The following is a 16183-nucleotide window of genomic DNA, read 5'->3' as shown; positions in this document are numbered from 1 at the left end:
TAAAAATAAAAAAGTTATTAATTGAATAAAATGCTAATAATGTTATAATTAAAAAAATTTTAAAGCTACTTATCAACATTACTAGTAAACTTTTAATGATAATTATAATTAGATCTTAATTTAAAATATAACTCATGTGGAATATGAAATCTAAATAGACTTTTAGTAAATTAGAATATGACTCGTAAAATATCATTAATAAACTTCTAAACGTAATTATAATTAGACCTTAGTTAAATGTCTTTTTGTTTTTTTATTAATATCATTAAACCCTTCACTTTCACATTTTATTTTGACGAGAAACATAATTATTTCTGAAATATAGAAATACAGGAGTATGATGGGTCTTTTACAAAGTTCAGGGCCGCAAGAATACTTACAAAAAGTACAAAATCAAATTTATGCATTAGTGCAATTTTCTATGATCTATGAGAACATGACATTATGCGTATACATGTGCAATTACTGTCATAAGAAATAAACGGGAATTTTATTTATTTCTTAGTACTGCCTACCATATAAACAAAACTTCTTGGAGAGGTTTCAAAATTTTGTAAGTTTTCCATAAACCCTAACAGCTTGAAAAAGGTTCCTCTGTCCCACGCATATAACAAAAATGTTTAGGGCATTACACATGAAAGGCGTTCAATCATTTCAGTTACAACTATGACAACAAAAAAATATGTTTTGCCATTTCATATAACGACCAACTGTCCAATGATTAATTTGACAGAAAAAACATAAGACAGCTAATAGATATAAAAATATCATCAGACAATAAAATTACAATAGCTTACAAATGTATGCGAAGTAAAACATAAATATTTTAGACTACATCTTACTTGGCTCCATTTTCAGTGATCATCTGATTCTCACGACTTTGTTCTGGACTCCATCTTGTAACTGTGTGCTCTTCAACTGAGTATCTCTCTAAACACGAAGGGGAGATAGCACCATGACCGTTTTTATTGACGTTAAGAACTAACAATTTTTTTGCAACACTTCCACAAAGTCGAACTGTGCAATGAAAATCAGACCACACTCTCAATCTCCCATTCGCATCACCATCTTCTTCTGACAATATAAGTACGGCGTATTCAGAATGAACCAAAGATGGATGGTGACGGTATGCAACAAAGTCTACACCATATTGTGATCCCGGCCTCACAACCCAATTTTTCATTCGAAGATGAGAATATGCCTTGTAAAAGTCAGGGAATGTTGCCTTTTTCGATTTCATGTACTGCCATAACTCGACAATATCTTTTTGACAATTATCTTCACCAACAATCTTGAGGCATTTTAAAGAATGACACAAATAAAACGCTTCCTCTAAACCCAATTGAAACCACTGCTTTTCCTTCTCAGCTACAATAATGGGTCGGCCAAAACATGCTCGAGTAAGAAGTTCAGTCTGCTCTGCTTCCACTGCGAGAAGCACGCTGCATCCTGAGAGTAACCCATGAGCAGCTATTTGGATGAGAGAAGAACAAAGCTCTGACACTATCTTTGACATGGGATCTACAAGAGCTTTGGCTTCTGAGCCCTTTCCTTTCCATCTAGGTCCCATTTTGTTATCCTTCAAACTAACAAAACAACTGCAAGAGTCCAACTACATGTTATTTTAAGTAACTCCATGTTTAACCCTTATTTAGAAAAAATTAATTTGACGTATAAAATTCATTTACAGGGGAAAAAATTTTCATATAGTTATATTAAATTATATAAAACTGAAATCTGAAAGTAAAATGAAAATTTTTCTTTCATATTAATTGAATTCTGGAAGTAAAATGAATACTTTTCATTCACATTAAACATGAAGACATGAAATCTCAAATGAATTTGATAAGGTCTTGTGGACTCCATTTCATCCAAACACGACCAACTAGATTATCATCTAAGATCAATCTTGACGTATTTTATTTCATTTTTCTTTCAAATTTCCTGCTTTTTTCAAGCACCAAGCAAACACACATCACAGAATTCAACAAATGCCATAACTATCAAAGACAAATGAACTAACCATAACAGAGGAGAAAGAATATCAGCCGGACTATTCTTAGTATATTTGTGTCAATCGACCAGTCCACATTAAGTGTTCTCAGCTTATCCTTTGAAAATTTTCAGTTTTAGCTTGTACCCTTACACTTTTGTTAAGTTTGCAGTCGATTTGCAAATTTTGTTTCAACGAAAAGCGCATTCTACTATAAAAGTTTGTCAAAATATCAAACTCATTTCAAATTCCTGTCTTGAAAGCTTAAGCTCTGAAGCTAATCAGAGACAAACCAAAGGTATAAAACATTTTCCAAACAACGCAACTCAATTTCTTCCTTTCCATGGACTCACCCATAAACAAGAAAGAAGTAGAGAGTTAGAGCATGACCCACTTTGTAATCGGATGCAACTGTTGTCGCCAAATAAACGATCAACTCAAATTCTCTCTGCCTTCTCATGCCGCTCCTTATGTTCAACGAGTAATCACATACGTGGGCATTTCGTCGAACAGGTTGTCTACGTCCTCGCCAAACTATAAGTCCATAACATATCAAGGGAACATATCGATTATCAGGCGGAAGCAAAGGTGAAGAAAAAAAATCAGAGACAGCGGAGTAAATCAGAGATATCAATTCTTTCGATAACTTACCTAAACCTGAAGTTCTTAAGTTTGCTATTTCCCAGACTTTTAATCCCCAATATTTCAGTTTGAATCAAGGATGAAGATAAGTTTTAGCGGTATGAACATGTCCGAGTACCGCTTTCTTTGAATGATTAACAAAGGTTCGCGGGAAATGGGAAATGGCAGCTCCGATTTCACCTTCTCTAAACTTTGTTTTGTTCGGTTTAAACTAGCTTTTGAAGTGTTCGCCGTATTTAACGACACGCGGTTTTCAATCTCATTAACCACCGGTGAAAAAATAGTTCATTTTTCTTGGCTCGGCCTAAAAAGTGATATTCAGATAAAACTTTTAATATATAAGTTTCGAACTTTTAATTTTACAAATAAAATTAGTTGAGACTAAAAATGGATATTCAAGTAAAACCTCTTTATACACAAGTTTCGAACTCATAACCTTACATGTGAAGTTAATAAGAATGCAATTCACCCATGCTAATTCAATCGCTAGAAAACAACAAGGCAGATGTTATTTGTGTTGAAAAGGTGTTTATCAAGCAGGATTGGAATTAATTTGAATGTCTTGTACAACCATTTTCAATAATTTCTCTACTGGTGTGGGGCTTTATGCAATCCTCGTCTTACTTTTCAACTAATGTTACACTGTTGGTCAGCTTATGTGCCTTTACAACTATCTTGTATGCATTTCATAATCATCTGTAATTGCATAAATACTGAAGCAACCAAGCTTTGCAAAGTCTAATGGTTTCTTACAATGTAGGTTTACCCAGCGGAATATTCTTAGGGTGTACCCGAAGGGTATTCGTATTGACTCATCCAGCTACAACCCATTAATTGGCTGGATGCATGTAGCTCAGATGGTTGCTTTCAACATGCAGGTTTGCATCTATAAATCCTTATCTAGTTTATGAAGCTGAAGGTGTAATTCTGTGGTGTTCTTATTAGTCTAATGCCCAACATTTAGGCCTTATTTACACACTAGAGTAGTACTGAGCATTTTGCAGCGATTGAGTGGTTCAGAATATAATGAAGGGTTTGTTGAGTATAGTTGCTTTTATGAAACGGGTTGGCAAATGCGTTAAACATGTTATCGGTTTCTATATATAATGCTTCATGCTTAATTTTGTGGACGTGTGTCTTTGCCAAAATATATTTAACAGATTTATAATTGGCAAGGACACGGGAAATCACTCTGGTTGATGCACGGAATGTTCAGAGCCAATGGTGGGTGTGCTTATGTAAAGAAACTAGATTTCCTGTCGGAGTCTAGTCCACGTGACCCTAGAATTGAGTTGCCTGTGAAGATAATTTTGAAGGTGAGTGCTATAAAGCCAGAGCATTTGTTTCCAGTTATTGATCGTCCTTGTATGGTTAATTTGTTTATGCTGCTTTTGTCTCTATAAATAATTGTAATTTTCTTCTTGCTAAATAGGTCAAAGTATATTTGGGGGAAGGATGGAAAAAGATTTCCAAGACGTTCCTTTTGATTGTTTTCCTCGCCAGATTTTTATGTTAGGGTACGTAAGTTGATATCTTCTTTCCTCTCCCTTATTTTCTTTCAAATTACTACATGCAATTTGCTTCACTTGTTTTGATATGCATTACTCAATTCTTGGTCCTATATATGATCTATGGTGTCATCGTCATTCCCCTCGGTGGTAATTGAAGCTTTATACATGGTGTCTGTCGCATTTTAGTCATCATCTTTAGTTTGGGTCGTCAAAATTAATGATTAATCAAATGATATTTGATTTGATTTCTCTCTGCAGGTGGGGATTGCCGGAGTACCTGCAGATACTATAATGAAGAAAGAATACAAAGACAGAGAAAAATAATTGGACACTTATTTGAAATGAGGAATTCAAGTTTTTATTAACTGTTCCAGAACTAGCTCTGCTTCGTATTGAAGTTAACGAAAATGACATGTCTGAAAGGGATGACTTTGGAGGTCAAACATGTCTTCCTGGTTCCGAATTAAGGAGGGGGATTCGAGCTGTTCCACTCTATATATAACTATGAGGGATTGAAGTACAAATTTGTAAAACTGCTTATGCGTTTTGATTTTAGTTAAGACTATTAGCAGTTCTAAATGCTATACAACAAAACTACAGTAGAGATGTATAGATTTTGTGAAGCTATTTTTGATTTCTTTGATGTTGTTGCGAGTTCGTGTGTGGAATCATATCATTTCCACAGCTCTACAACATAATAACATCTCCCTTGTTTTTTATTGTCTGTAAGGAGTCAATAAGTGCAGGGAACTGGAATGCATATAGTTTTGTTGTAATGTAAATAAGAAGCATCTATGTTTGCTCGATGAAATTAGTTTATTTGGTTATAGCCATTGAATTAACAGAAGTGAATTGCATCTGGACTAACTTTATCTGTAAGGTTAAGAGTTCGAAACTTGTATGTTGGGAGGTTTTATTGCGGTCCGAGTAACTTTACCCATGAGAGTAAGAGTTCCAAATTTGTATTTTGGAAGGTTTTATTTGAATATCACCCTTGGGCCTAAGAGAGGGGAAAATAATTATTTTTTCTCAAATGTAGTTAAAGAGATTGAGAACGGCATGTCGTTAAATGCATTGAAGACTTCAAAAGCTAGTTTAAACAGAACAAAACAAAGTTTAGAGAGCAACTTAAGAGCAAGAATATCCCCCTCATGGAATATTTACAAATTATGCCCAAGGATTGCACGAATGAGACTATGAAATACTATTGATCACTGATAAGCAACTCCAGGAGGAGCTTGTTTACAATATTAAAAAGTATGGACTAGCCAAGGCCAGAGTAACTGCTACCAAGGCCATTTGACACTGCAAAAAGTTACAGATCTTTCTCCTGGTGATTCTAAGACTGCAAACAGAACACAAGCACAATATAATTCACTGAAAAGCTGCGTAACGATCTTGGTCTGTACTCAAATTAAGAAGCAAACATTAGATTTAGAACAATGACAACTCCACTTAGTTTCATCAAGCCAGGGATGGTTGGATGCATTGGGTCACCGTTTCACACGAAATGATTGACCCTTGAATGTATTTGGAATTATTAAGAAGACAGTATTTTAATTGTGGTGATGAGAATTTATTTCTGTAATCTATTTTCTCATTCAGCAATAGTAATTTTCCTATAAACCAAAAAAAGGGAAAAGAACCAAGTTAACATGATTGTGTGGTTACTGTTGTACATTCTTCTCTCCCCCCCCCCCCCCCCCCCCCCCTCCTTTTTTTTCAGAATAATTCCAGTTGTATAAAGAGAACAAAGCCTGAACAGAACAACAAAATAACCAAATTAAACCGATTCGTTTAGTTCGGCTCCATTTAATTATCTTGGGCTGTAAAAAAAAAAGTTAGTTCAGGCACCAATGAAACTGAAACTGAGGTCGATTGTCTCTGTTAAAAACAGAATTGAAATTGAACCGTTGAAACTGAACTCTTCTGTTTCCAACCAATGCTCACCCTTACCTAATCCAACTCATCAAATACATGAACTCACTTGTTATAAACGGGTTAGGTTGTTATCAACGAGCATTTCCACGAATCTTAGGCCACGAAGCAGTCGGGTAAGTCATACATTTTAGTATACCCTTTTGAATTAATGTTTTTCTATATAAAAATATAGTATAAATAAAGGTTTGCACGCATAATGGTTGAGAACGTGGGAGAAGGTGTGAGAGACATGGAAGAAGGAGATTATTTGATTCCGATCTTGAATGGAGAATGTGGACATTTTGTATACTGTAAAAATGAGATGACAAATCTGTGTAAAAGTTCAGGGTTACCCCGTACAAGATCGTAATGGAAAATGATGGAAAAGGTAGGTTTTCCACGAAAGAAGGAGAACCCATTTTTCATTTTCTCAACACCTACTCGGTTCTTGACTCTGCTTGTCTCGTCAAGATTGATCCAAATTCTCCACTCAAGAAGATGAGCATGTTAAGTTGTGGTGTATCAACATGCAAATGTTTAACTAATTAATATGAATATGAAAATATAGGCTCAACTAACAACTTCCCTAACAACTTCTTATCGTAAAAATTAAGGGGTGGGATGGGAGCAGCGTGGAATGCTGCCAACATGCAAACTGGATCAACTGTGTTGCAATTTATTTAGAATCACGAAAGAGAGAAAAGAACGCTGAAATTTTCTGCCGAAGAAGGGGAAAAAAGAAAAGAAAAATAATAAGTAAAGGGTCTTTTTTGGAATTAGTGGGCACTTATAGTAAAAGTATATCATTAGAAAATGGGAAACAAAACAAGTTTGGTGATAGTTATTCTTAGGTTTATGGGGAATCGGTTTGATACCTTTATTCCTAACTTATAATATTATTTAGAATATAATCACCTTTCTAATCTCTAATTCGGCCGCTTAATCTTTTATCTTTGTGATTTTATATATTAATAATGTTTGTTGCTTTCTAGTGGGAAAGAAAGAGCCGTCAACTTGTAATTTATAATACGTTGACTGTTAAACAGCGATTGATTACAAATGGCAGTGTGGTTTGCACCAATGAGGTTCAAATTTTCTCTCTTAAATTTGTTTACAACTTGCAATTTAATTATATCAAAAATTTGAATCGAAAGGTCATCAATAATTTTGGATTTACTTATCTAAATCAGATTTATTAAAATAATATTTCCAATCATAATAGGCTGGAGGAAAAGTAAAAACAATTCATTAATTTATTCAATCTATAAACATGATTTAGGCAAGTTCAATTCTATAATTTTTTCACAATTGTCTTGTTTTAGAATTTTTTTTTTTATATTATCCGATATTTGAAATCTATTAATCTGATTAATTTATATTCACATCTAGCAGAGCAAACGTATTTCATTTTAAGTATCACAAATGATTTCTTTTTAATTAAGAAATAAAAATCTCTATTTGTTGCACTTTTTAAAAGCAGATTTCTATCGATCGAATCTCATTTTTTAGTAATCATTTGTGCAATTTAAACATGTTTTATCGTTTGAGCGATTCTGATTTTCTCTCATTTTTCTTTACATATATATATATATATATATGAAGAAAGGATGTAGTTTTTGCAAATAAATAAATAGTCTAAATTGGAGATTCAACGGCTATATTCGTAAAATAGCGCAACTTGGAAGAGGGGAAGTAAAGTAAGAATGTAAAATTTTACTATTCATTTTCCTTCAAAAATTGAGTGAAAATGAAGTTAAAATGAGTGTAAAATAAATTATTGTACACGCTCCTTAATATTTTATTTCAAACCAAACAAGAAATTTTAATAATTCTAATAAATTTTTACCTTTTTATTTTACTCCATCCAAATTTTACATCCATCCAAATAACGGCTTAACGAACAGATATCTTCACTGTTGGCTTCAATTAATGAATGAAAATAATTTTGCTCTTGGCCAACAAGAAACCAATCTGTATTGTTCCTTCTTTCTTTCACGAGTCAAACGTCTGTGACTATTGGTCTATGGCGTACGTCCACCATGTCCTAGGACGAGACGAGTCACTCATCTCATATTGTTTTGTTTTATCTTTTTAATTCTACTTCCACTCATACTCTCACTCACTGTCACGCGTGTGTTCATTATTCCACAGGAGGTTGTTCGATTTAGCAAATCTTTCTCGTTGGTTAAACCTATATTTACTAGGACAAATATTCCTTTTCTTGTATGACGTGAAATGATTAATTGTTAATGCTCAAAATTAAAAACTTATTTATTAAGTATATAAAAATTAGTTTGAGTTAATGAATGCAATAAAATATAATATTTTATTGATGATGTATGATCTGATTAGTTTTCTAAAATATAAGAAGCAAAATAAAAAATTATCAGTAATTTAATAAATATTATATATTTCTTTTTAGTAATGCATAAAGTGATTATTATAAATCATTTGATTTATTTTATACCGATAGTTGTCATAATTTTAATAATTTTATCAAAACTTAGAAACAATATGAGAATGATTTGTTTAGATTCAGTGTATGGCTTTACATCTTAACCAATTCATTATTATATAGAAATAAGAGTATTGTTGACTATTCACAAAGAGAAAAAAAGGAATAAAGTGAAAATAATTTTTAAGATATCTCTATTTGGTTCACCAAATTGGTGAAATAACACTACACAACAGCCTCCTCTTGGTTTACTAAACTGGTGACAACAACTATAGTCGAGATAATTCAAACTCGAGACCTCTCACTCCTCACATAAGTAAGAAGAACAACTAAACCATCACTTAGATGGCTCCATTTTCATTACTTTGATCTAAGCCCATAAACCGAATCTAATTAAATTTTGTCATTGTTATACAATTATAGGTTCCGTTTGTTTGTGTAAAATAACTTGCTAAAAATATTTTACAAATGATTTATTTTCCGTTGTTTGGTTATAATATTAAAAATTAATTAAACATATTAAAGCTTTATCTCATAAGACCATAAATAATAATAATAATAATAATAAAATTTTATAATTTAAAATTTTATTATTAAATATGAAAAGAATGCAAAAAAATATATAAATTATGAAAGCCACCGATGGTGGCCGCCGCCAGTAGTTGGTGATAAATGATAACTGATGATAGTAATTATGATGATTAATAAATTAAAAAAAATATGAATTTATAAAGTTTACCCATGTCCAGAAAATATTTTACTCTCTTGAAAATAAAAAGTTATTTTTCTTAAAAAATACTTAATTTTCTTTAACTAGAAAAATATTTTCCGTCCACTTAATTTTCTTAACGTCGCAAATAATGAAAAATTGTGAAAAATATTTCGCTATAAGTTATTTTACGGAAACAAACGGAATGTAATACTACAATAAACTTTGCACTTTTTAATATGAGGACATAGTTTTTCGAAGTATTATTCTTTAAAATTTTTTATCAATTACTATGTATATTAAAGTTTTATTTTTTTGAGGGGATCAATTATTATTAAAGTTAACCCCACTAGAATTGATAATATATAATGGGATATGATTCAATGAAACATAATCAAATGATGTTTTAGTTTATTATTTTGAAAATGGTGAGTAGCTAGTCTTGGAACAAAGGCAGTACATTGGACATGAGGGGACGGGCAGGTAAAAGTATCCTAAATGTAGCTCCAACATACCACTACTTAATTAAGAAAAAAGACGTCATTATCAAACATTAATCCAAAAATTAACAATATTAACTTCCACTAAATAAATGGACGCCGATGGTAATGTCTCACTCTCTCTCTCTCTCTCTGGTTTATATAAAGACCGCCATCTCTCTATCCAGTTATTTGCTGCAACTCTAACGCGCGTCACCATAACTCACCACTATTGAATTGAAAGAGCTTAAAGAAAGGAGCAAACCAGTAGTAGCAGCAGTAGGCATCAGAGCTTCTCATTGTTTGTACGTTAAAACTCACTTCTCCCAACACCGTCCCTTTACCGTTCCGTCTCATATCAGTCTTCTTCACGTAATTACTCCATTAAACACTCAAAAGATTACGCCAACACCCAATTACTGCTACTGGTAGTGGTAGTGTGCCCTATAAAGCAGCACTTTCTCTTTCCAGTAACAAGTGTTTTTCTTTTTTACCGATGGATGATTTATACGGTCTCCACCTCACTGCTACTGATTACTCTATGCCGTTACCGGAGAATATGGTTACTGTCGCTACTGCTGCTCCGGTACAATATCATGGCTTTCCATCACCTGGAGTGTCTTTTCCGGTTCTAGGATCGGAGCAGTTCTTTTCTTGTTCTTCAGTGTCTGATGCTGCTTCTATGGTGGCTGAGATGCAGAGAGGTAATGGTGGTGGTGGCGGCGGCGGCGGTGGTTCAGAGGAGGAGGTTTCTAGTGCAATTAGGGCTAAAATTGCTTCTCATCCTCTCTATCCGAAATTACTTGAAGCTTATATCGACTGCCAGAAGGTATCTGCCAGCCATAGAATGTATTATGCCTCTCATGGTGTCAAAATGATAGAATTAAGGGGATTCAAGATTTATTTTTATTTTTTATTTTTCTGAAAAAAATTTGAGCAGTGTTTTCGTAGAGCTTGATAAAGAAAATTAGCAAACACTGATAATAATAATTATGTCATTGATATGCATATTTGCAATTGCATGTCTTTCTCCTGTAAACTGCTGCTTTAAATGAGTATCATAAAGTTCTATCTCCTTTTTAATTTTTTTTTCCTATGCAATTGGTCTAAAATTAGTAGTAATATAAGTTATAAATATCTGCCATGGCTTTTTCGTTGCAGGTAGGAGCCCCACCGGAGATGGCATATCTGTTAGATGAAATCCGGCGAGGTGACCTTTCCAGTAGGTCCACGGTCGTTGCTACTTGCTTGGATACAGATCCCGAGCTTGATGAATTCATGGTCTCTCTCTCTCTATCTCCCTCGAGAAACTTTCTGTCTTCTTCACCAAAACCCTAAAATAAAAGCTTTACCATCTGTCTCTTACTTCCATATTTGATTGGCTTTCATTTCCTTTCTTTCTTTTTTCTTTTTTTCTCTTCCCTTTGGGTTTTGGTTTTAGGTTACTTATTTTCTCTTTCTGATCAGTTTCTTTGAACGAGAAGATCGTTTTTTTTCTCTAGGTTTTGTACTTCAAATGGGATTTTCATGTCTTCTTTAGGTTTCTCTTCATCATAATTCGGGCTAATTTGTTATTGTACCTTTGCAGGAAACTTATTGTGACATTTTAGTGAAATATAAATCGGATCTTTCAAGGCCTTTCAATGAAGCCACCACTTTCTTGAACGATGTTGAAGCACAGTTAAATACTCTCTGCAACACTTCTTCCAGAACCCACGTTTCTGGTCTCTCTCTCTCTCTCTCTCTCTCTCTCTCTCTCTCTCTGTAGAATATATATACTCTAGTCTTGATTTTTAATTGTTTTCTTGGATGTCTGTGCTACGGATTTCTGTTTCTTTATAGTTCCATAGGAGGCTGCGGTATGTTCACATAATTAAAGAAACCAACATAACATAACAAGGAGGAAAGGCGCGCGTTAGCATAAAACCTAGCGCATGTTAGCAATGCAAACTCACATGAAGAATGGTTGTTTCATTCATAGGCCAATTTCCCATATTGGATGTAGACAAAACCTGCATATTTAGTTTTTTTTTTTCTTGTTCTGGGTGTAGAATTAAATTAGAAACCCAGGTTTTATTTCTTTTGTGGTAATGTTAAAACAAAACCCTAGAAAGAAAACAAAAGAAAAAGTATCTCTTTCTTGGAAATGAATACGCACTAATTACAGTAAACTGGAGTATATGTAGCTACACAAAGCTTTAGTGGATTGGGGTTGTTGGTTCTACATATGGAAGGGATGCTATTCTTCTGCATTGAATGAAATTATAAGCCTTTAAGGATAAATATTAGAAATACAATAGTTCAAAAATCATAGGTTAGACAACTTTTGCAGTTAATTTTTTGTTCGCAGTTCTTAATTTTGCCCCGAGTCGTCTTCTAGGTAGTATTAAATGAAATTTCTTTTAATAAGTATTAAATGAATTTTCTATCTGGAATATGCAATCAATTTGAAGTGTCTGTGTACCCTTCATGACATAAGTTAGTATTTTTTGTGAGCTTATGGTGATATTTAAAGTGCAAAATCTTGATTGTTCATGTCAATTGAGAAAATATTTTTCCAAAATTCCATATTTGATGCTGGTTCATTTCGCCTTAGGGCTTTTTCCTATTAGATAGATAGTTTGATCAGGTTTTCAAAATCACATTGAAAGAAATCTTCATTTTTTTTCTTGTAAAATTTGAAGGAAAGGAAATGACAGTACCTAGTAGAATGATAGAAAATGCTTTTGAGTAGTGAAACCATTAAACAATTTATGGGAACTAAAAAGAGCATGTTGTGGGTATGTTCAGTTCTCTCCCATAAAAAAATATTAGTGTTTTAGTTACTGAAATGGCTTGATCATAGTCAAGCTCATTAACATACTTGTTCTTGCGAGGTTGAGACAATGCTGACTCATACTTTATAAATCGTAAAACACGATTCTAGTGAGCGAGTGTCGGGGTGCTGCTCTTTAATGGCATGTGTGCAAATGGTAATGAAGTTTGCTTTAAGCAACTGGTTATCAACTTTTATTTGAATTGTAATTAGAAATTAAAAGTTCCAATGCAGCATGAGTTGTAGTGCATGCCATGGATGGGAATTAAAAAAGTAATTATTGGGGAAAGGTCGTATGATGATTGGATAAAATCTGTCATTTGCACATAAACAATTCATTGGGGAGAGTTGCAGGGAGTTACAACCTTATAAAATACAACTTAAACTGAAAGCAAGTTCCTTTTTATACTTAATCATCCACATCATCAAATCAATTAGATTCCAAACTGAATCTTACATCGACAAAATATCATGGCAGAGTAGTTAGAAGTACAAAATGTTAGTATTAAATATACCTCGGACAAAGTAAAGGAAGGGAAAATAAATCTGGTTATGTTAAGATATTGTTTGCATTCTCCTTTGTTGCCTATTCCTTCCTTTTAAGATATACTAGAATACTTGATCTCTGTTGCATCTCCTGCTTTTGAAGCTTACTATAATTCAATAATGTTTGAAACCATTTACTTTTGTACTATGTACAGATGGGTTTTGTCGCAAGAATTGCTGTAATGTTTAATGTGGCCAAGGATATAACGATTACTTATATAATACTTGCTAGCTATTTTTAGTATCATTTGAGATAAAGCTGTTTTTCATGCACTGTTTCCAGTTGTTCTGGTCGAAAATATCATAATTTTGCATGCTTATATCTGAGAGTTCTAATTTTGAGATTAGATCAATTACAGCAACGTTCTTTGGTCTAGCTAGGCATTCCTTATGGGCACTAGAATGCTTTTCTCATTCCATGATTATGATCTTTATAATATTGGGACTTTGGGGGATCATCTTGACGGACCATGTGAGGAGACACACTCATGGGCATGACATTACACACCTTAACTCAAAATATTAATATAATGATTTTATGTGTTATTCCCATTTATATATTCCTCACTTAGTCTATTCTTTTTTCAATATGGAATACTAAATTATTTACTTGCACTTTATATCAAACAGTTGAGTGAAGTGAAGTGTTTAGACAGACTTTTGGTACCTAGGCGAAATTGTTATATTTGTTCATTTGTTATATCTAACTCCATGTGTGTGTATGTGTTCTTGCAACATAATATCATAGTGGTATTTATACTGTCATTGAGTAGAGGTTGTTTTCATGCAGCTTTTTTAGTGTTTGTGAGTAACAAGAACTACAAAACCAAATCAATTTTTTTCTCAAGAACTACATTTCATTTTCTCTTGAGATTGTATCCCTCTTTGAAAGTTGCAATAGAACTAGATATATGAATGGATTTTTGATGTTGAAATTGATTGTTGTTTTTCTTTCTATTTGAATACTTGGATTTGCTGTGTTTGCTATTGTATTCTTCATTTAGCAAATAGCACAAGTGAGGTACAAAATTGTATTCTTTATGTTTTCAGTAAGGTTTTCTACCATCTACTAGTTCATGAAAAGGAAAATTAGCAAAAAAACATAGGCACAAGCTTTGCTGAACATTATTCAGCTTCAGCAACCTTTTCATTTAATTTAATGCTAAGAAAATGTAGGGTGGAGGGCATGTTTGGGTTAAAACTAAGAATGAGGGGGCACAATAGACATTTTAAAATAGGTAAGCAAAGTTGTAAACCACAAGGAGCCCCCCGCAGTTACCGCTGCTGGGCAGAGCCAGTTTCTGCAACAATAAGACTCAATGGTCAGTCCAGCCTTTTTCTTTTTCTAATTAATGACTCAAAAGTTCCCTAGATATGTTCCTTCGTTAACTGTAGAGCTGTACTGTAAGAAAGATAAACTAAATATTATTTGCACTTGCTTTGGACTAATGGTTAAAACTAGAAACCCCATCTCGATTCTTGATCCACTCTTTTTTCTCATTCTTGTGAAAATTACTATTATGTTTGAAAAAGTTTCTGGTTTTTGGATTGATTAATAATTATTCAGGTGTTACCATGTAAGCAAAAGAGTACTGTTGTTAGGGTTAAGTGTAAGAATGGTGATTTTTTTTAAGTTTTGTCAGTACTCAGTGGGAGTAGAGATTTGAGGTAAGAGAAGGCAATGACAGTGCGTGCCTTGCGGGTTATCTATCTCCTCTCTTTCTTTCTCTTGCTGCTTTCTTTTTCTGGGGACTTTAACCCTTCACTGACTGGACACGACTCAACAACTCTCTCTTACTCGCTTTAATTTACTGTGCCCTTCAAATAATTTTTTTTTTAAAGGAGAAAATTGCATGTGGGTCCCAACCAATGCACAGCCTTCTGTAACATCACATCCATGGTTATGGAGACATGGAATCTTTGCCTCCATTACCATTTGTTGCTCTTTGTGCGCCACTATGCTATTTTACTTCTCCAACCTTGCTTTTTAGTTTTCTGTAATTATGGTTTTTTGGTCTTTTATTATTGTTATTATTATGCTGTTAATTATCAGATGAAGCTGCTGGTTCGTCCGATGAAGATGTGAGCGGAGGAGAGGTAGAGATTGAGATGCAAGATTGTCTCCGCCCAAATGAAGATCGAGAGCTCAAGGACAAACTGTTGCGAAAGTACAGTGGTTACATTAGTAACTTAAAGCATGAGTTCTCCAAAAAGAAGAAAAAGGGCAAACTACCAAAGGAAGCAAGACAAGTTCTTCTTAATTGGTGGAACATCCATTACAAATGGCCATACCCTACGGTAAGGGTGAAAACCCTAACAATATGCAGAAATTAGGGTTTACGAAAAGACATTTATTTTGATGTTAATGAATTGATGCAGGAAGGAGATAAGATTGCATTGGCAGAAGCGACAGGGCTAGACCAGAAGCAGATCAATAACTGGTTTATAAATCAAAGAAAGAGGCATTGGAAGCCATCGGAGAACATGCAGTTTAGTGTTGTGGACAGTATATATGGATCATATTTCATGAACGAGTGAGAGGGAGAGTGTCGGGCTTTTTTATCTTGTGGTAGTTTGTACATTCTTGGACAAAAACAAACTCTTTTGCTAGGTCGAACTTGGAAGTTGGAAACATCAAATTTTCTAAAGCTCTAGCCATGTTCTTCATTTTCTTCACAAATTGAAACATTTATTTCTTGATTTCTAAGCTAATTTAAAGGCCTATATAAAATAGGGATGCCTAAGCGATTGATTCTTAAAAATAACCTCTTATATTTATATTAGAAAGATTAAAAAATATATTTTCTTCGTTTCATTTTGTTTTTATTTTGTTATTTTTTTAATGTCTCGAAATATTTCTAAATTTATATATATATATATATATATATATATATATATATATATATATATATATATATATATATATATATACATTTAATTTTGGCTTCAGTTTTATTGTTTTAAATAATATTTATTAATTATTTAGACACTAGTAGTAGATTATACTTGAAATAAAATTAATAATATAACTAAAATAACTAATTTCATTTTAAAACGTTATTTTTTTTTCAATAATTATTTATATCAACAATGAGTTTAGAATTCATATAACT

At 33.1% G+C, this 16183-nt stretch overlaps 2 protein-coding genes across 3 annotated transcripts; one reads left to right on the top strand and one right to left on the bottom strand.

Annotated features, from left to right (window-relative positions):
- Positions 1-667: 667 nt before the first annotated feature.
- On the bottom strand, positions 668-2940 carry LOC105640357 (tRNA-splicing endonuclease subunit Sen2-1). Of its 2 annotated transcripts, XM_012224643.4 has the most exons (3): positions 2645-2940; positions 2347-2527; positions 668-1598 (listed from the first exon to the last, which is right to left on the bottom strand). In XM_012224643.4, the coding sequence occupies exons 2-3, from the start codon at positions 2451-2453 to the stop codon at positions 839-841; spliced, it is 867 nt and encodes a 288-aa protein (XP_012080033.2). In that variant the 5' UTR covers positions 2454-2527; positions 2645-2940; the 3' UTR covers positions 668-838. The 2 variants fall into 2 exon arrangements, with proteins under 2 accessions (XP_012080033.2, XP_020537563.2); XM_020681904.3 differs by lacking the exon at positions 2645-2940 and having other exon boundaries at positions 2388-2524.
- A 6911-nt stretch (positions 2941-9851) lies between these two features.
- LOC105640355 (homeobox protein knotted-1-like 6) lies at positions 9852-15782 on the top strand. The gene is made up of 5 exons (XM_012224641.4): positions 9852-10538; positions 10871-10990; positions 11298-11433; positions 15124-15368; positions 15450-15782. The coding sequence occupies exons 1-5, from the start codon at positions 10206-10208 to the stop codon at positions 15606-15608; spliced, it is 993 nt and encodes a 330-aa protein (XP_012080031.1). The 5' UTR covers positions 9852-10205; the 3' UTR covers positions 15609-15782.
- The last annotated feature ends 401 nt before the right edge of the window (positions 15783-16183 follow it).

The sequence above is a fragment of the Jatropha curcas genome, chromosome 10 (genome assembly GCF_041381405.1).
Source record: "Jatropha curcas cultivar XTBG-Jc1 chromosome 10, XTBG_Jcur_1.0, whole genome shotgun sequence".
Taxonomy (NCBI): domain Eukaryota; kingdom Viridiplantae; phylum Streptophyta; class Magnoliopsida; order Malpighiales; family Euphorbiaceae; genus Jatropha; species Jatropha curcas.
The sequence above is the reverse complement of the archived record's forward strand: the minus strand, read 5'-3'. Positions and strand labels throughout refer to the sequence as shown.